Raw genomic sequence first — 22,538 nt, forward strand, 5'->3', positions numbered from 1 at the left:
TTTAAATATGAGTAATAGGAAATATTTGTTTCAAACTTTAACATTATTAATGCTACTTGTGCTCAGTATCAAAATAAAAACATTATTCAAGAAGCATCCAAAACCTGCAATAAGAACAAAAACTATCTAATTTACTATTATCCTATGGCAGCGTATTGCCTGTTAGGATGAAATGATACGATTGACGCACTGAGCTATGATCAGAACTGGGCTGAGCAGGTGGTCCTGATTCTTGCCTGGGGTTTGGGTGACAGTGGCTCAAGTGTATCATTAGCAGTGTCCTCAGTGACATGAAGAATTACAACCTTTTTAATGAGTTAATTTTGGCCTTAATAACAAAGAAATTAATCGAAACTTTATGGATTATTTAATCTGTGCTCGTACTGTGCTTTACATGCATTTCTAATTTAATCCCAACAAAAATCTCATAAAATGGTTTTTATCATCATCTTGTTCAGATGAGGAAATGAAGAGTGAAGTTAAGCATCTCACTCTTTTGTTTTTTTTTCCAGGACCTAAACATTTATTTGACCTTAGGATGACATAGAAAAAGTTTTAGCATTATCTGTGTCATTTGGAGACATAAAACATTAAAACTTTTTATACATTCAAACCTGTTCACTTTTTTTTTCCTTTATTATTTCCAGGTTTCCAAAATGTCTTAAATTTTTTTTCCCAACTCTGAAATTATATGAATATTCTACTAACTTTTCTCCTAATATTTTAATTTTTTTACATTTAAGTCATTGTAGTTAGAGATTATTTCTATACATGATGTAAGAAAGGAATATGACTTTTTGTCCCATATAAAGCATCTCACTCTTATATACAAGCTGGTAAGTGGTATAACTCAGCCCCTGCGCTTATGACCTAATCACTGCCAAACTGCTATATCAGTTAGCATACTATCTCAAATGATATGTAACTTATTTACATGTGTTTAATCCTATTATATTTTTAATGTCAGATATTATTTTTAAAAATCAAATTTGAATCTGATTTATGTCCTGTCTCTAATATATCCTAATATACCCTAATATGTCTGCCTTCCTATAGCTAATATGACTAAAGGACAGCATCCAGCCCAGCTTCTTTGTGTAAAAATGTTTTTTCTATGTTTGGAATGAATGACTCAGTCAAGTTCTCATTCAAGAAAACTTTATTGAGTGCATATTATGTGTATAGAAATATAAGGTAAAAAGTGAAGTAGACACAGATCAGCCCTGCAGAATCTTTCACTCTAATAATGGAGATGGCAGGAATACAGCCAACATCACCACTCCAAATGAAATAAAAGACCAGGCTAGGGCTTCCCTGGTGGCACAGTGGTTGAGAGTCCGCCTGCCGATGCAGGGGACACGGGTTCATGCCCCGGTCCGGGAAGATCCCACATGCCGTGGAGCAGCTGGGCCCGTGAGCCATGGCCGCTGAGCCTGCGCGTCCGGAGCCTGTGCTCCGCAACGGGAGAGGCCACAACTGTGAGAGGCCCGCGTACCGCAAAAAAAAAAAAAAAAAAAAAAAAAAAAAAAAAAAAACGCATCACATTTCAGTTCTGCTTGGAACAAGCTTGTGATCTTAGGCAAATCAATAAACTGTTCTGAACTTTATCCTGTTTGTCAAATTACTGGTTTATCTCTTCAAACTCAAAGTTTCTATACTCACAATATTTTTCTCTAGGCATTTAAAGCTATTCATAACTACTTTATTGTTTTTCAAATCAATATTATTTTATAAGTAAGAAATACAGGGACTTTCCTGGTGGCACAGTGGCTAAGAGTCCAAGCTCCCAATGCAGGGGGCCCAGGTTCGATCCCTGGTCAGGGAACTAGATCCCACAAGCATGGTGCAACTAAGAGTTCACATGCCACAACTAAGGAGCTGGTGAGCCACAACTAAAGAACCCTGGAGCCACAAATAAGGAGCCTGCCTGCCACAACTAAGACCCAGCACAACCAAACAAATAAATATTTATAAAAAAAGAAATGCGTAATAAGCAAGTTTCTTAAACACTCATTTTTAAAAAATTTAAGGTAACCAATCATTTCTGAAAGACAAAGTTACTTGTTCCTGTCATTATCAAGTTGATGTTTCATTTACAAAACAATCTCCTCATTAAGTATCAGCTAGTATCTTGATTCTTTTGATTATTAATTTAATTACTAATATATTCTATTATTAATCTACTATGGAAATATTGTGATTATTTTAATCTGGCTTGAGTTTTACCCTCTTAGATACGTGAAAAGTATCTTTATATACCAAAAAATTGGCCTGGTAATCAAAGAATAAAAATCTTTCCCTCTGTTTCAAAATTATTTTCTCTATTTCAAAAGGCTGCTCATTACTTCACTAAAGGTGGTACCACTGAAATTAAATTACAGAAAATGTAACTATGTTGTGGTCCTATTTTCTACTGTAGACATTCCATTTTATATAAAATGTGCTATTTTTGCCCATTTTACACAAAATGTAAAGCACAATTTCTATATTATTTCTCAAAATGTGCTCTAAGCAATGATCACACTAAATATGCTTTATTTTTATTCTGTTTTAGCATAATGTTGTAGTAGAAAGTAATAGGAAATAACCAATGAGACAAATAACATTTACCAATTCCCACTCAACAGATGAAAAAAATACTTTGTAATTGGATTTATAATAGCAAATTTCAGTGAGATGGATATTAACAACATGGATTTAAGTCATTTTCAGCCCTTTCATTTTGAGCAGCTTTAGCAGAGGTAAGCGGTCTAGCTAAGTCATTTTAGGCATACATGTGATAAGTTCTTTCCTCACTAGATAAGGGGTTAGTTACAAGCTCTAATGGAACTGAATAAAATGAAATGTGAATGGGATTTATCATCAATTTCAAGCAAAGATCACTTTGAACTAAGCAGAACTAAAGACTGCTTTACATCAAAGGTGCAGTTTTAAAGCTGAGGGTGTTAATGATGTGAATCATGACCTTTTCATTTCTTTAAAATATTTTTATATGACTCATAATGAGATTAAAAGTGGGCATTATTTCCAGATATCTGAAATGTAGGCACCAGACTTTTGTTATTCAAAATGACCCATTGGAAAATCTTTGCCTAACCATCATCAGAATTAAAGAAAGTAACAGTTACAAATTAAAATTTCTTCATCTCTCAAAAAAGTTTGCTTAATTTCCTCATCCACACCAAATGAAACTTAACTTGAAAAGAAGCAAATGATTATTAATTATAAAAGTCTGTGCATTATATTTCAGTCATCAAAAAACTTAACACTATACTGGCATTAGCAATAGAGTACTGCCATTTAGAACTGTCAATTTCATTCAATTTGTTTTCTAGTTTCAAAAATAATTTTATTTTCTTTAAATGAATGTTATTCTGGTTCTAAGAGAAGCATGATGTACGCTGAGTTCCAAATCTTGACACTTCGTGGAAAATACATGGAACAACTACAAGAACAAAATAAATGAACAAACTAAAAAGGTCCAAAATCTTGTATCTTCAGCAAAACGTGGAAACAAAGAAAATGTGAAAACTCAAAACTAGATCTATGTGAAGCCAAAGGTATTCCTTTAAAAAAAAAAAGACAAAAATCTACTTAACAAAAGTCCACAAAATTTAAGCAAGTTTTATATAAAAGAGGATTTCCAAATGATCGATAAATATATTAAAAGTTCTCAACATCATTGGTCATCAGGGAAATCCAATTTACAAGAGTGATGACGTATGACTACATACCCACTAGAAGTTAAAATGAACAAAATGACAATAGCAAGTATAAGCAAGGATTGAGGCAGCTGGAAATTTCGTACTCTGTTGTTGGAGTGCAAACTGTTACAACCAGTTAGAAAACTGTTTGGAATTATCTACTAAAAATGAACATTCACATACTCTATAAGTCAACAATTCACCTCTGAGCTATAACCACCCCCCGACCCATGTACATATGTATGCAATATAAGAAACTAACAAGAATATTTATAGCAGTGCTATTACACTGGACAGAAACTGGAGATGTCCAAATACCCACCCACAACAGAATGTATAAATAAATTCTTTGGTATATACATACATGAATACTATAAAACAATGAAAATGAATAAACTGCTTCTTTAGAATGTAAACAATAACAATATGAATGAGTCTAACCTGTGTAATGATAATTACATAGAATAGAAACTGGATATAAAGATGAATAATTTATGATTTCATTTATATGAAGGTCAAAACAGTCAAGACATTTCTTTGATGATAAAGTCAGAATAGTGGTTATCCAGGGTATATTAACTTGATGAGATATGAATGAGGCTTCTGCGGCACTGTTAAGGTTCTATATCTTGACCTGAGTGGTGGTTTCATAGATGCCTCCAGCTCTCCACTCAAGATGTGTGCATAAAATACATCTATCTATCTATATCTGTCTACATTGATAAGGAAGCTCTGTATATACTGACATAAACAAATAATTGAAGATACATTAGATGAAGAAAGGAAGGTACAGAACAATGTTTATGATATGTACTGTTTGTGTAAGAGAAGTATCAAAATGAGAACATGCATTAGTTTACCTTTGTATTTTCATAGGATGAATAAACAAGAATCTGTCAATGTGATTAGCTGCGGGAAGTAAAGGACTGGATGGGAAACTGAAGCAACAGGGATGGGGTAAGATGATACTTTCGATGTATACCTTTAATACCATTTTGACTTTGAGCAACATTAATGTATTCCCAACTTTAAAAATATTTTTTCATGAGTAGATGTTCCAAAGATGAAAAAATTGAATTGTTTGCTACATTTGTCCCTCAAAATTGCTGGAATTCACAGCTGTCTTGTCTTTTCTATAAAATAGTGCCTCCTTTTTAAAGAATGTACTTTCCTTTCAGATCATCCCAACTCTGTCCATGATGGCATCAAATATATACAGATATACAAATGATTTGCCATTGAATTCTGAATATGAGAGGGAGAGAGAGAGTTCTTCTTTGAACCAAGACATATATTAATTGTTTTAAGATGCAGTAGTATTTATTTTGACACTGCCTTCACTAACTTACATTGCTGAAACACCTTCAGACGTTCTAACAAGTGTTCAATTCTGTGGCAGTGTCTAGGGTACAAGAGTCAAGTGGTGTTCTGTCCCAGCTTTACATTCAGAGCACTACCTTTTCACAGATATCTTACAAGCTCTGTGGGTTCTGATTCAATGGTTTGAAGGATATTCTGCTGTCACTGATTTATAGCAGCTCCATGAAGAGAACACAAAACAGTGAATTTTTTTAAAGCAAACATTTTTTTGCCAGTGGTGATGTTCCCATTTTTTGTGTTTGGCTCATGCCAGTCTGGCTTTCATTTGCTGCTTTAGCTCATGACACTTAGCAATGCTAAGTCTCCAGTTCAGAGCATAGCTGGACCATTTAATAACAAAACCAGAAGGAGTTTGAAAGGTCTTAACAATATTACTTTCCAAGGTACTTTCCTGTAACTTTCCTCACCAAAGATGAATGACCTTGTGTGGCAGGAACATTTGTTTTCATTTCGAGATGAAAAACTGAGGAACAGAGGAGATGAATGACCAGAGTTACTCTAGAATTAGAATCTGACGTCAAGTTTGAGGACCCTTAGGCCACAGGGCTCTCTATCACGGCAGACTTGTTCTGAAAACACATCTGACCTGGAAACTCAGAGAGATCCTGAGGGACCCCTCCTGCTCAGAGGGATCCCAACCTCTTACTAACTTATTTAAGAGAGCTTTGGGTGTAGTGGGGGGAAAAGTAAAATACCCTAATGACCTAATGCAAGCAGTTAGTTCTTGCTAAAATTTCAACATGGAGAATTGACTCAGAAATTGATGATCTTGAAGAGGGCACATGGCATGGAACTGAACATGGCTGTGTGAGAAACCAATAATTTTTTTTGCTATTACCACTTTATTAACGTGCACTTCTTCTGAAATTTGTATGACTCTAATTATTAATATGCACTAATTCATCATTTATTTTGAGCTTTCCTTTAGAGTCTAAATGTGTTTTTGTCAGAATCTGTTTTTCTTACTTATTTTGTTAACCTGCATCTTTGGATGCATTGAGATTAATTTAAAGAGAGTTGTTTTCTTTTTATTTGGGGTCTTTCAGTGACTTTTGACATTTTTACAGTTAAACTGTGTGGAAAAATAAAAAGGTTTTTGTACACACAGGGAAGCATCCACAGGAATTTCTAAATGTTTTATGGACATATATGATTATTGAAGGGGAACAGGTACAGGGTAGCAGCAGTATTGGCCTGAAAGGAATAGGGCAAAGAGTGTTGTCTGAAAGCCTGTTCCTGGAAAATTGTGCTGTTTCCACATCTTAATGAGTGTGTAAATTACATAAGAAGTTGATGATGGTGGAGACTTATATGGAGTCACACTGGATGGTTTATATGCAGCGGATTAGAAAACAGAAGATTCCGGTTCTCAATCTAGTTCTGTTACTAGCTAGCAATCCCTTTGGCACTTCACCTAACATCTTTGAGATTCAGTTTCTTTATCTCTAAAGCAAATGAATGAAACTCTTAAGGTCCTTTTAGGCTCTCATGTAGAAAAAAGCAAGTCTTTGCACACAGGATTGCATTTCTAACACTGTTTATAATTTAAAAATAAATTTTGAGATGCTGGATAAAGTAGCCAAGATTTGTAATAGCACCCTGAGGACAAAGTTAAAGGCATTTGGGAGCTAGCAGACTAATGTTCTAGGCCTGGCTTTGATGCAGTTGGTGACTGGGCAAATTTATGCATTTCTATAGGGACTAGGTTTGTTTTCTGTATTGCCAATTGGGCTAGATCGTCTCTGAGTTTTCAATCAGCAATAATATTGGCTATTCTCTCTGATTTTTCCAGTAAAATAACTCAAAGAAATAATATGAGTCCCTCAATATACAGTTTTAGTTTCCACAATATTTCCATGAGGAGTTTTGACAGGGATGTACCAGAAGGAATCAATATACTGGCACTTTTCATGGGAATTATTTCGAAAAAGCCTTGCCCCATTATCAGGCTTTATGAAAACTAAACGTAAATTTAAGACCTTAGGTAGTTATTTTCTATAGACCTTCATTTATTAATAAGAGGTAAAGTGTGGGGCAGAGTAAAGAGTTGGGATGGGTAGCTCATACCAATTAGACAAAATGAAGAACTGAAACAGTTATTAACTACTTACATATTCATGACCAATATGACATGAATTATAGGTGAACTGCTAAAGACAATGACTTTTAACCAACCATTTATCTTTTCCTTTTAAAATGTAAAGCACAAACATGAAAGGACTAGAAATACTTTATTTGATGGACTCGTACATACAGATGAGTTTAGTTAATATTTTTCATGTGCTCTTATCATTGTAACTTTAAGCAGATAAACCTTAACAATTATTATTAATATCATTAACATCATAATTCATTTGCCTAATTCTAATTACAAGAAACTGTCATATTTTATTTTTTTATCAAATAGTTTTCATAATGAGCATGAAAAAAACAATAAAATAATATAGAAATGCACTCAGAGGGAAAAGTAGTGCCACATCCTAAAGTATTATTTCAGAAAATTTTTTTTATGTCATATCTATATTAAGATATTTTGTCAGTCTCCACAGTACATCTGTGAGGTATAAGGTTGTTTGTCCTGAAATCCCTATTTTACACACAGGGAAACAAGTGCAGTATGTTTAGCAAAATTTCCAAGGCCACATACTGTGTCAGGATAGCACTGGGAAAAGAATTTATCTCTGATATTTTTCTTTTATAGTCCAGTGCCTAACACAGTGCCCTAGAAAGAGTAAATGCTCAACAGTCACTGAAGGAAAAGAATGAAACCATTCTTCTCTATGAAACTGAGAAAACTGTCATATTTGCTCTCTATTCCTTTAGTCATTAAATTGAACAAGCTGGGGCAGCAGTTGAGCAATAAGCTTCATCCACTGTCCTTTCCACAAGTTTTCATTATTACATGAAGAGGCTTTACAAGATGGTACCATCTGGTCAGTACTGAAGTTACACACTTCTAGGCACCCCACAAAAAGAGTGTCATTAATCTTGGTTCATTGTACCATTGGCTTTTGTGGTGTAAGTTAGGTCCACCAGCCTGTGGCCAAGATCAACTTTTCACAAAAGTCACTGAAAATTCATTATTAATAATTAACATGTTATTGATGCCCTACCCTAATGATATTCTAGTAAAACAGAGTTCTACATCTTGGACCTAAAGAACCTAGTTAAAGTCCTTGAAAATAAATGACTTGGCTAGTGTCGGCTCTGGCTACTTCAGACTTTGCTGAAGATAATTATAAAGCCAGAAAGAATAACTCAATTTATTTCCTGAGTTAATGTGTCATAAGTTGAATTGCAACTGTAAACATGATAAAGGTCACAGTGGTATGACTTCTACTTTTATTTATTTAATTATTTTGGCCACACCACACAGCATGCGGGATCATAGTTCCCCGACCAGGGATGGAAACCTTCCCCCCTGCAGTGGAAGTACAGAGTCGTAACCACTGGACCACCAGGGAATTCTCTGGCATGACTTTTAGAGTTGATAGAAAAATGTGGTAAAAAGCACAAGTGTTTATATCACTGGGAGACAAAAGGATGGCAAAACTATAGTAGTTACTCCCAGTGATACATCATCAAAATAAGTTAAAGATTGTCATTCATTTCATTGACACTGGTAACCAATTACCTAAAAAATAAGTAAGACATCTCATGAAGCACTTATGGTTAAAACGTATTCCTTCACCTCTAATAACATTCATATTTTTCTGTTTTGAGAAATAAAACCTGTTTAACTCCATAGAATGATCCTATTAAAGTGAAATGAAAATACTCTTGTATCTGTCACCCGAATTTAGTGATTGATCTAAAATTTCACCCAGGTGACATTTTCATTAGGGCACAGTCTGGAGAAATCTGACAATTCTACATCTCATTTGCTTATACTTAAACAAATGATTCACCAGACTTGCCTAATTGGATGGTGTATTTCCACTGGAGTGAACGTCCTAATAGTAATTCAAGACAAATCTTAGAGATAAGATTCATCAAACATTTCTACTCCATCTTATCATGTCTAAGATCAGAGATATTTTGAGCTCTAAAAGAGCACCATGAGGAACTTAAAGCATTCTTTGGTGCAACTGTTACTCATTTTTAGAGCATAGTCACAACTAAAATAGAGATAGACAGAAATCAAATCAAACTATTAAACATCTTTAAAAAATGGTTCTGAAGAACCTAGTGGCAGGACAGGAATAAAGACGCAGATGTAGAGAATGGACTTGAGGACACGGGGAGGGGGCAGGGTAAGCTGGGATGAAGTGAGAGAGTGGCATGGACATATATACACTACCAAATGTAAAATAGATAGCTAGTGGGAAGGCGCCGCATAGCACAGGGAGATCAGCCTGGTGCTTTGTGACCACCTAGAGGGGTGGGATAGGGAGGGTGGGAGGGAGACACAAGCGGGAGGAGATATGGGATATATGTATATGTATAGCTGATTCACTTTGTTATAAAGCAGAAACTAACACACCATTGTAAAGCAATTATCCTCCAATAAAGACGATAAAAAAATTATTAAACATCAGCTTACTGGGCAAATTGAGTTTAGATACCTACATGATGCAAAAGAGCAGCTTTTGTATAAGCTCCTCTACCCTTTAAACTTAAAGCATAGTCCGTGTTTTCACTTAAAAGTAAATAACTGAAGCCAGGAATTTCATTTTGTCATTGTGTCAATTATGTTTAAAAGACCATTATTAAGTAAAATTTAACTTAATTTGTGAACAACCCTACAGTGAGTGGAAATAGAAAACTATAAGTACCCACACCCAGCAACAAACAAATGACAGATTCTTGAGCGCCAGACCCTCCAACTTGTCTACTTATCATTCAATCTCTTTGCTCACTCTTTCTTTCTACACCAGGCAGAAGAGTAAAATATTTTCAAAGAAATTCCCTGGACTATATGATTTCAATTGCACGTGCCACTCTGGACAAACAGAAGATCCTATTTTCAAAGTCTTAAAGCACTTGTAAGGGCTGTGTATATGTGTCTTATTGTCCTTGTTGCTTCTGTTCTGGAGAATTTGGTTGTCCAGAGCTCTCTCCAGGGTGGTGTGCAGGAGTGACAGGAAACTGAAATCCATAGCCATTGTATCCATCCAAGTAGACACATTGGAAGAAGCTGATGGGGCCTAAAGAATAGAGGATGATGATTTATTAAAACAAGTAGAATGTGATTAGGAACAGAGGTAAAACACTGTGAGGCCATCTAATACAATACATATGGACATCGGTTCTCCAGCCAGATAGGCTTGGCAACAACCAGCAAGTTCCGCACATGTAAAATCAAGACAACAACAAAAAACCTCACAGAAATATTGTGGAAATTAAATAAGTTCATATATGTGAACAACTTGAAATCCTTCCTGGCACATAATAAGCCATTATTAAAATGATAATTAAAAAAGCCTGGCATAGAAAGTCAAAGTGTTTAGTTTATAGGAATCTAGGATGTGCACAGTATTTGGAAAACTGTTATGTAGTAACAGGTTTCAAAACATGAGCTTATCAATATGCAAAGTAACCAACTCGTGTGTGTGTGTGTGTGTGTGTGTGTGTGTTAATAACACCACAGAGAGCCTTGTGATTTGTAAAGTCTTGAGGTTTTCCACTTGCCCTTACTCTGGAGGCAAGCCACTCTCCTTAGGTGGCACAGTTACTCTTTAGGGCAGTGCCTCCAGGTAGCAGCTCTGTTGTCAGAGTAGAAAACAACACAGGAAAGGAGTTAAAGCCCAGTGAGGCAGTGTGCACATTGGATACAGCATGAGTTCTGGGCCCAGTGAGCCGAGGCTCCCAGGTAGCAGTTTTGTTAAGAGATGGTGAGTTTAGCCCCTCCTCACCATGATGGACCCCTACTGACTCTTCAGTGTGGTCCATCGTATCCATTTGCATTCTGTCAACCAACCACAGACTTCTTGCACATGGCCAGGAAAGAGAATGACAATTGCAGCTAGCAGTATGTGGGATATGGGGGTGAGGGGCGTGCTGGCCAAATCCATGTGAGCCTAAGGGCTTAAGAAGTAGAATAAAGCAAAGTGTGGGTAGAAAGAAGTCAAGGGAAGCAACAAGGGATTATTCTGATTTCATCATCCATGATGCCAGCTGACTTTAATCATTGGATTTTCAGTGATGAAAACAGTTTGGAGAAATCTTGAGTTTAGTTCTTCTCCTTTCCACTCTATCTCATCCAGAATTGTTTTCTATTTTGTTCTAGCCTCAGACAGAGGCAGGAACACAACCCCTCTCCCCACTGGGGGTTGGACGGTTACACAGAAGGATGGCAGTAAACGACAGCACCAGTACTAAACGGGGAAGAGTCCATCAGCAACAGGCTACTTTCCAGATGAACCTTCTGAGCCATAGGCACAGTTCTGGCATTTATTTTATTGATGTCAAATAGTTATTAGTGAAAATATCATCATAGCTGCCTATTCTAGATCTTATATAAAAGGCTCATGAATATCAAACTATAGAACTGCTTCATGGTAAGATGAAAATGGAAAATATTGTTTTGCTACAAGTAAATCCCCAAATGAACTTAAAGTACTTGATACCTTGGTACTTTTTTTACTAAAATAATGGAATTATTTTATTTATTTACTTCTTTTTAATTAAACCTTTTACTTTGAGATCATTGTAGAGTCGCATAGAGTTGTAAGAAATAATGCAGAGAGAGCCCGCGTATCCTTCACCTAGTTTTCCCCAATGGTTAACATCTTTGCAAAACTATACTATAATATCACAACCAGGAAACTGACATTAATATAATCCACCTATCTCATTATGTTTTAATATTTATTTATGAAATAAGAGATTTTGAGTGTTATGTGATAAAGCCACAATTTGTTATGAGTAGGTTAACAATTGGGAAATCATTACTATATAAATCAGAAACATGCCCAGATTGACTTTATGGATTTTGCAACCATATCTGAAAGTATTAAAACTGCTTATTTCTTTATATTCCACACAACCTGATTATATGAAGGGTTATAATGAGTTTCCCTCTTATCTGTTGCAGAAGCCCCAGCATCTAAATGGTGCTTAGAACATAGTAGGCACTTAACATTTGTTCAATAATTCAAGTATTAATACAGAACAGGAGGCATTTTCTATTATAGAGGGCATTTTTGTAATTTCCTTCAGAAATATATCTAAGAAACATTGTAAAACCCAGAGAACATTATTGACATCATTTCCTCAGATAAATGTCTATTCTTTACTTTAAAAGCATTATGTGAAGCAAACTTAGGTTACACCTATTTTAAAAATTTCTTCCTTTAGTCTGTCCAGCAATGACTTTTATGCATATGTGAATTCAAGATGTATTGCTTTACCCTCTGAAGAAAAATATCTAATTTAGAAGTACTGAAATAATGAGAATCTTGGACATAGAATTTTGTAACTGCATATGAATATTGATTGCATTCTAAAATCAATGATCCCAAAGATCGAATATTAAGAGCCTGCCATATATCGAGAACAATCCAAAAGAACTTTCATTCTTAGAATGAGTTTCTAAGCAACTGAATTGCTGAGACCTATTCCTACATTTTTTTCTTTTTGATATAAAAAATTTCAGCATATCACTTCAGCTGTCTTTTTATAAAGTAGACAGTAGCACGCATTTAAGCACAGATTCGGTTGGAGTGCTCAGGATCAGAGTTGTGTAGAATGGTTTGCAATAAGTGCCACTTCCATCATTACTTTGTAATTCCTCCAAATATGTGCCACTTGCTGATGAAAAAAATGCAGAACTTCTCTTTGAAATATAAGAGAACTACTTTAATGTTATTCTTCATGTCTGTGCTAAAAATATTTTTCTTCTAATACTGGTCTTCTTAAGGGAGTCTAAAGTTTCAATTTATATATACCATCTACAAAATGCCTCAGTAGTTTTAATCTTTTTTAAAAAAACTTACTTCTTTGCTTCTTTGTGGAAGACACATCTTCAGCTTCTTCTAGGATACAAAAATATGAAAGTAAATAACTTGTACATTCACAGCTATTATACAAATACGTAGGGAACTGAAAAATGTCCAAAAATGCACAGTATGAAAGAAACAGGAGCTACTTGCCCTCCTTAGAATATACTCTATGTTCTTATTCAGATTCTGTTCAGCCTTTAACTACAAAATTTAGTAGGTAAGATCCAGGAGTAGAAGAGGAGGCAATGAAAGAAAAGAATGGGAAAAGTTACAGGCAATTGTTCAGATAGAAACTGGTCCTGATGTTAATGGAGGGCTAGCTGACACCCATTCCTTTCTCAGAAGAGGTTTTTGATGCTCAGAGTTATAATATGGTAAGGATGGAATCTGGCTATGAAACAAACATTTTAGTCAAAATAATTTTAAATTTGTGAGAGACATAAGTTTTAATGATCATCCTTGTCCTGAAAGAATAGCAGCAGGCTAGTATTCTGTATCCTTTCCTTTTCTCATGTGATTCAAGGACTTTTTTGCTTGAGTGGTATGTACCATGTGTATATCTAACAAAGGATAATTTGACACTATCCATTTGAACCCTCTTTCCCAGGTTAGAAGTTCTTAACTGGTGTCCACAGACGAACTTTTGCGAGTTTCCTGTAAAACTATGAAATGTTAAGATATGAGTGTGTGTGTGTGTGTTTCATCTAAAGCAGGTTTTAGATTTCATCAAATTCTAAATGAGTTCAAAAAACTTCCTTCTCAAAGTGTGATCCATGTGCCAGTAGTTTCAGCATCACTTGGGAAACTGATATAAACACAGTTCTTGGTCCCCAACCTCAACTTATTTCATTTTAACAAGATTTCCAAATGATTTGTGTATAAAATTGTTTGAGAAGTTATGGTCTAGAAATAAAAAATATATATTAAAATTATAGTTCTTAATAATTCAATTTTTTTTAAAATCTAAAAATTTTAGTATTCAAAAATATCTTAAGACGAGTGTAAATCATTTCATAAGAATCAGAAAACTATTCTCTTGTGTCTTTTCTCAAAGTGCTATTTTCCACACTGTTAGTTAATTCCACTGTCACAAAACTTATATTTTGATGACAAGAACACCTCTTAGGCAAACTCTTATTGTCCACAGGCAAGTCTCGAAGTAGAACAGCAAATATCTATCATATAACAAGCCAAACTAGGAAGCCAGGAAACCCTTCAGGAAAAAAATGCATTAAATTAAATCAGTTGAAAACCTTACAATACAGATGAGGAAATTTAGTCCTGGAAATACTCGCCTAAGGTCATGTATCTGGTTGTAGTAAATTTTTTTGAGGTTTGAGATCTGTCTTCCTCCCTCCTTCCCTTCCTCCCTCCCTCCCTTCCTCCCTCCCTCCCTCCCTTCCTCCCTCCCTCCTTCCCTTCCTTCCTCCCTCCCTTCCTCCCTCCCTCCCTTCCTCCCTCCCTTCCTCCCTCCCTCCCTTCCTCCCTCCCTTCCTCCCTCCCTCCCTTCCTCCCTCCCTTCCTCCCTTCCTCCCTCCCTTCCTTCCTCCCTCCCTCCCTTCCTTCCTCCCTCCCTTCCTCCCTTCCTTCCTCCCTCCCTCCCTTCCTCCCTTCCTTCCTCCCTCCCTCCCTTCCTTCCTTCCTTCCACCCTCCATTCCTTCCTCCCTCCCTCCCTTCCTTCCTTCCTCCCTTCCTTCCTCCCTCCCTCTCTTCCTTCCTTCCTCCCTCCCACCCTTCCTCCCTCCCTTCCTCCCTTCCTTCCTCCCTCCCTCTCTTCCTTCCTCCCTCCCTTCCTCCATTCCTTCCTCCCTTCCTTCCTTCCTTCCTTCCTCCCTCCCTTCCTTCCTCCCTTCCTTCCCTCCCTCCCTCCCTCCCTTCCTTCTTTCCTTCCTTCCTTCCTTCCATCTTTCCTCTATGCTATTGTTGCCAGTATAGGCAAGTTATCTTAATTTTTCTTAATAAACACATCAATCTCATATTTGAACATTTATGTGAACTTCCTGCTGTCAAATAACATCTCCCCAATCCTTGGTGAAATGATAATTTTGAAATATTGCTCTTGTAAGCAGATTGGCCAAAAAATTATTCAATAATTACTTGTAAATATATCAGTGTCCAGTTAGGCTTCAATATATGGAGGTATATATATATGTTTTCCAAATAACATACAAAAACTGTTTGTTTACAAATAAGTCTACCTCTTAACATTGCTTAGGTAAAGCTGAAAACCAGATCAAGAAATAGTTAAATAAAACAGACAGAAAAAATATTGCAGACTTAAGAGAAAACTCATAGTGAACTGAAGATAACAATCTTACCTTTAGCTTTCGTTGAAGCTGGTACATCTTCAGGATCTTCTCCTAGAAAGTAAAGAAAGACATATCAATTCATGATCTATTTCTCAGATTTCCCAAAGAGGAAATATTGTATTTAAAGGTTTTTAAGAGATAGAGGGTCTCTTAATCTATAAACTCAGCATGAAGTGTCTCTATGAATAAGAACTTTCTGACAAATAAGGCAACTTTTCTGACTTGGGCAGAGGATGGGGAGGAAATAGATGCTGTGCCAGGACTGTGGTCAGCAGGCCAGCGAAGTCTGGCTAGGGCAAGGAGAGCTTGCGGTGACCCTCCCAAACATGCTTGTCCTCCTCTGACTCCTAAAACTGTTTCCCAAAACCACAATCACTTTTGGAATTTCGGGAATTTGAGGTAAATAAATTCATACACATATGGCAGATCAAGAGGAAAATCTCCGCCCATGTATTTTATGGGAGCAAGATCAGGGGAGGCAAGAAAGGATGGAGTCAAGGAGGAACATGGATCGATAAATCTTGGGAGAAGCAATGCTTCTTCACCTGAGCATGAGAGGGTAGTGGTGGGTAAAAAAGGGAAAAGATTAAAAGAGATTGTAATTTGGAGAGAAGGAAAATTTTAAAGAATCCACATCGATAGCATAGATTGTTAAATTTATTTTTCTTATTTTTAAAGATAACATTTTCCTGTGTAGTGTCTAGTTTGCTCTGCATTCTCTTAGCAAACAGGATAAATAAATAAAAACTACCTAAATAATGCATGTGTATGTACCAGCAGCTACTGCATGTTTATTTCTACTGGCAGTCTATTCTGATTTGTGCAGAGTTTCAGGAAATACTCATAGGTAAGCATCTAGGATCCTTAGGCACAGACACAAAAGTAACTTAGCATGGATTTTTGTATTCTTCCTCACTCTTCTTACTTTATCTAATTCACAGCATCACCTTTTGTCTGCAGAAATACTGAAAGCTCCAAATTATTTTCTCAGCTGATTCATTGATAGATTATCTGTAAATAGCCTGATAGAATATTATGTTCTAAGAGTTTATGTTTTTTCAAGACATCCTAAGAATCTATAGTAGTTCAAGGCAACAGTTGACAGCCAGTCTATTTTAGCTGTCAGGTGTGAAATGCTCCTTCTATACATTCTATCATTTAAAATGATCGTGAGTTTTAAAGAAAATTAACTGCTACACTGAGCAATATCCACAGATTCTTGGAATTGCCCGCAGGGAGTAATGAAGTATGCAGAGACAATTCACGTTTGGACTTTTGCACACAGTGAAGCCAAGGGTATTCAATAAAGTTTGCAATCCTTTCTGAGTGTCTGTCCTGTCACTCTAAGGATAAGACAGAACTGTTTTGAGGGTAATGTCAGAACAACTTACCATCACCAGTAAATGAACGTGGCCACATTGCTGGTACCCGAAGACTAATAATGGACAGTGACAAACATTTCACCAACTATGCCTTATACACAGACTTTCTCTAGGATCTAACAGAAGGTGTGATCACAGGGGATGAGAACTGCAGCTAGTGCCTATTTAGAAGGCTTTGGCCAAAAGTAAGTGCTCCATTTTTTTTTTTCTCCTGGAACAAAATCTCCATGAATTTAATCACCCATTTTCTAAAAAAGTAGGATTGTTTTAAGTCCACCCCAAAATAAGTGAGATTTTAAAATTATTATTTTATCTCATTGTTTCATCAATTTTGACACAAAATCTTATAAGCAAAGCCTATCTCTAACAAGGGAAGTAACCCATTTTCATCATTATCACCATCATTATCATCCTCCTCCTCACAGATAGCAATTAATGATCACTTACTATGCACCAGTCACTTATGCACTCTTTTTTATCATACTTCATCTTCCCCAAATTTCAATTAGGTAATTTTATTATCACTATTCACATTGAAAAAAAATAAGACTACTAAGCACAAAGATGTTAAGCAATTTACCCAAGCTTTTAAGTCATGATGGGAACCCAGTCCATCTGAAACCAATTTCCCTGTTATCAGCCACTACCCTGTGACAACTTTTGTAATTCTACCATGTATTCATTGTTAATTTGTTTTTAACAAAAACTACACTGATGTTAGTATCCACCAACATTCCATTGCAGCAAGTGATATCCAATAAGATTCCATTTCAACAAGGGGCCTCCAATAAAAATGGGAGTCAATCATTTTATCCTGAATTAAGTTTTCATCTATATACCACAAGAAGGCATGTTTTCCTTTTTCAAAGGTTTGTGTCTTTATGTATTAACTGAGGATGAGGATGGTTTGGTTTGAAAGAAGATTAAATTGAGGATTCTATGAATAAGATTGTCTAAAATTTTAATAACAAATTTAATTTTATACAGCTGTCTGGAACGAGGCTATCAGATATTTTACTTTTTAATTTAGAGAAGTAAGGCATGAACCTTGGTTAAAACAAGATTTGTGGGTGACATTAAAAAAACTCTTAGGCACTAATACTTCTGATACTATGGTAGACAATAATGACAACTACAAAATCACATCTTTTGTTGTAGTGCTGGATTCAGAGGAAGTAAAGGAATCTCCAAACAGAATCCTCCCTCCTGCTCCAGGAAGGGGACAAAACCGTGCTGCTACACGAAAAGTAAAGTCATCCTGAGGATAAGTGATTATATTAAAACTGGAACTCAAAAACTAAGTGTACAAGGAGCAAAGTGGGGGTGTAGGGGCTAAGCACCCTTATTAGGTCAGAGACAGTGAGATGAACATATGACTGTCCCAGGGCTCCTGAGAAGACAGAAGTTTTCAGATCTCCTCCAAATCCCACCATAAAAACAGATAGCAAAGGCCATGGACAATATTTATTACAAAATGGAGTGAACCCTAAAGTACTTGTGAATGGGGACAATTAGTCAGTCAAACACCCACCAGGAATCAGTATTTGCAGAAGAGGAAGCAGGAGGAAACAATGGGGATTCTGAGATACCTGAAAATAGGGAACCCTACTACAGCCAACAGATATTTTCTGAAAAGTGAGTCAGAACAACTTGAGATCATCAGTTGAAACTGGGAGGGACTTTGCCCAGTCATTAGCAGGTGAGCATAAAGTGTTCACCGTGAGGTCTGAGTGCTGATGTCATCAGGTACCCTATGACCTTGAGAAACTGATGAGCCAGTGTTGACTTTCAAGACAGGACCCCTCAAATGGTAAGAAGCTGCTAGGAGTGGAATAAAAGTTGAGCAGGACAGGGACAATAGAGACAAAGAACGATAAGGTCAGATAAAAATGAGGGAAAGAAAAAAAATAGGACCTCAAAATCAAAGTCCCAAACACAGAAAAGACCATCATGAGTAACAGTCTGAAAAAACAAAAAACAACAAATTTATATCACAAAGTACTTCAAATATTGAGATTTTCAAATTCAAAATTTAATATATATGAAATGTTTTAAGAAATGGAATGTAAATTTATAAATAAGGACAAGCAATAGGAGATTGTGAAAATAACAAATAAGTTTTGAAAAGTAACTTATAATAAAAATATAACATATAAAAGCTCATTGGATTAGTTAAAAATAATATAACTATTATTTGTTTGAAGTTTTATTAAAAAGTAATTAATTTCTATAACAGATTAAATTTTATCAGTATAGCTATAAAAAGTTAAATTCATTATTTTAATATCAAAATTAGATCTCAGGGAATTTATAATGATCCAAACCTGTCTATGCAGATAATTTTGGTGAGGTGCTAACAGTAAAATCCTCACTATTTACTATCAGAGAAAAATTATTACAGAAAAAGATGTCAAAGTTAAATTTCAGAATCATCTGAAAAAAGAAAAATTATACAATGTTGGAAAAGGGTTCAGGAAAAGAGCAATGGTTCTTTAGTTTTAATGATCTTTAGTATGTTCGATTTGATAAGTATCTGAGGCAGTTTTTGATAGTTGCCTCTAAAAAGGCATGTCAAAAAATATGTGCTATAAAAATATAATTTTCATATACTTGGAAACCAACTTATTAAAATGTATCATTCCATGATGCCCTGGACATTTATATCTTATTATCCATAAGAAGAAATATACTTTCTTCCTCACACCTTTCTCTTTTCAGTTACTACTCTTATTCTTACTACTTCTATTACTACTATTCTTGTGAGATTAGACTTTCTGACAATTCCTTCACATTTCACTCCTTTATATAAAATAAACCACTGCCTTCTGTGGCAATAAGTCTAAAGTTTTTTGGCTTGCAGGTTCTCTACCTCATAGTTTCACCCTACATATCCTTACTTTTCAATACTTTCTAACACAAGCCAAAGCAATCTTAAGAAAGAAAAACTGAACTGGAGGAATCAGGCTCCCTGACTTCAGACTATACTACAAAGATACAGTAATCAAAACACTATGGTACCGGCACAAAAACAGAAATAGAGATCAATGGAACAAGATAGGAAGCCCAGAAATAAACCCACACACAAATTGTCAATTAATCTATGACAAAGGAAGCAAGAAAATACAATGGCGAAAAGACAGTCTCTTCAATAAGTGGTGCTGGGAAAACTGGACAGCTACATGTAAAAGGATGAAATTAGAACACTCCCTAACACCATATATGAAAATAAACTCACAATGGATTAAAGACCTAAATTTAAGGCCAGACACTCTAAAACTCTTAGAGGAAAACATAGGCAGAACACCCTATGACATAAATCACAACAAGATCCTTTTTGACCCATCTCCTAGAGAAATGGAAATAAAAACAAAAATAAACAAATGGGACCTAATGAAACTTAAAAGCTTTTGTACAGCAAAGGAGACCATAAACAAGATGAAAAGACAACCCTCAGAATGGGAGAAAATATTTGCTAATGAAGCAGCTGACAAAGGATTAATCTGCAAAATTTACAAAATGGGCAGAAGACCTAAGTATACATTTCTCCAAAGAAGATATACAGATAGCCAACAAACACATGAGAATGCTCAACATCACTAATCATTAGAGAAATGAAAATCAAAACTACCTCACACTAGGGGCTTCCCTGGTGGTGCAGTGGTTGAGAGTCTGCCTGCCGATGTAGGAGACACGGGTTTGTGCCCCGGCCCGGGAAGATCCCACATGCCGCAAAGCAGCTGGGCCCGTGAGCCATGGCCACTGAGTCTGCACGTCTGGAGCCTGTGCTCCACAATTGGAGAGGCCACAACAGCGAGAGGCCCGCGTACCAAAAACAAACAAACAAACAAACAAACAACAACAAAAAAAAACAAACAAAAAAAAACAAAACTACCTCACACTGGTCAGAATGGCCATCATCAAAAAGTCTACAAATAATAAATGATGGAAAGGGTGTGGAGAAAGGGAACCCTCCTACACTGTTGGTGGGAATGTAAATTGGTACAGCCACTATGGAGAACAGTATGGAGGTTCCTTAAAAAACTAAAAATAGAGCTACCATATGATCCTGCAATCCTACTCCTTGTCATATATCTGGAGAAAAACGTAATTCAAAAAGACACATGCACTCCAATGTTCATAGCAGCACTATTTACAATAGCCAAGACACTGAAAAAACCTAAGGGTCCATCAACAGAAAAATGGATAAAGAAGATGTGGTATATATATACAATGGAATATTACTCAACCATAAAAAAGAATGAAATAATGCCATCTGCAGAAACATGGATGAACCCAGAGATTATCATACTAAGTGAAGTAAGCCAGACAAAGACAAATATCATACGATAGTGCTTACATGTGGAATCTACAAAAAGGATACAAATTAACTTATTTAAAAAACAGAAATAGACTCACAGACATAGAAAACAAACTTATGGTTACCAAAGGAGAAAGAGGGAGGAGGAATAAATTAGGAGTTTGGGATTTAAATATACACACTACTATATATAAAATAGATAACCAACAAGGACCTACTGTATAGCATAGGGAACTCTACTCAATATTTTGAAATAACGTATAATGGAAGAGAATATTAAAAAAAGTATATATATATATATGTGTTGAAGTGAATCACTTTACTGTACACCTGAAACTAACACAACATTGTTAATCAACTATATTTCAAGAAAAAATTTTTAAAAACACAAGCCCTCAACTCCAGCCAACTCTTCCTTTGATTGCCTCTAAATACTATTCTTGTTTGCCCACTGTGAAATAATAGAAAAATATATATATTAGTCTTTGCTCCTAGTTCCTGGTATAAAGCTTGTAAATCCCTTGGAATTTCCTGGGCGACAGGAGAGTCTTTTGTTCTAATTTGGCAATGCTTGGTGGGCCTCTAGATACGGGTTTGTCATCAGAAAGACCAAGCCAGATTAGAATTGTGGCACTTTCAGCCTCACACCCCACCTTCCAGGAAGGGGAGAGTGCTAGAGATTGAGTTAAGGATCCATCATGCCTATGTGATGAAGCCTCCATAAAAGTCCCAGAAGGACGAGGTTCAAGAATCTTCTGAGTTGCTGAAGACATCTACATGCCAGAAGGTTGGTGCACCCCAACTCCATAGGGACAGAAGCTCCTGTGCTCGGACCCTTCCAGGTGTCGTCCTGTGTATCTCTTCATCAGGCTGTTCATTTGTATCCTTTATCATATCTTTTATTATATAATAAACTGGTAAACCTAAGTGAGCTTTCCCCTGACTTCTGTGATCTGTTCTACCAAATAATGTAATACAAGGGAGGGATGTCATGGGAGAGTCTAATTTGTAGCCAAGTAGGACAGAAGTTGTGGATAACGAGGGGACCTACTATTTTTGACTGGCATCTGAATTTGAGGAGTGATCTCATGGGACTGAATCCTTAACCTATGATATGCTAACTCCAGTTAGTATCAGAAATGAATTGAATTGTAGGACATCTAGCTGGTGTCACAGAGAATTACTTGGTGTGAAAACAATCCTACTTGCATGGTGTCAGAAGTGTTAGGAGTGTGGTAGTAGTGTGAGAGTAATGGAGAAACACACAGGAGCAGTGAGTTTCTTTACACTCTCTTTTTCCAATTATCCAATCCTAACCATTTTTAAATACAAATCCTGGAGTTACCTCCTATATGAAGTCTGTCCTGACTACCTTTGGCTGTAGGGGAAGGGTATGGAGTGGGATAGTTTCAGAGGGCTTTCCTGAGAATGAAATATAAGCTTTGCTCTTGAATCAGTGAGACAATTCTGTACCCTTGTAATTATTTTCCTTTTTTTAAAC

General features: G+C 36.1%; 1 protein-coding gene across 1 annotated transcript in view; it reads right to left on the reverse strand.

Annotated features, from left to right (window-relative positions):
• Positions 1-10,091: 10,091 nt before the first annotated feature.
• Positions 10,092-22,538, reverse strand: part of TRDN (triadin) — a gene marked incomplete at both ends in the record, with an annotated part of 296,330 nt that continues 283,883 nt past the window's right edge. The window contains 3 exon segments of the mRNA XM_079716733.1: positions 10,092-10,231; positions 13,022-13,060; positions 15,347-15,388. Coding sequence (XP_079572859.1) covers positions 10,092-10,231; positions 13,022-13,060; positions 15,347-15,388 — 221 coding nt within the window.

Source organism: Hyperoodon ampullatus (genome assembly GCF_949752795.1).
Source record: "Hyperoodon ampullatus genome assembly, chromosome: 12".
NCBI classification, from domain to species: Eukaryota; Metazoa; Chordata; class Mammalia; order Artiodactyla; family Ziphiidae; genus Hyperoodon; species Hyperoodon ampullatus.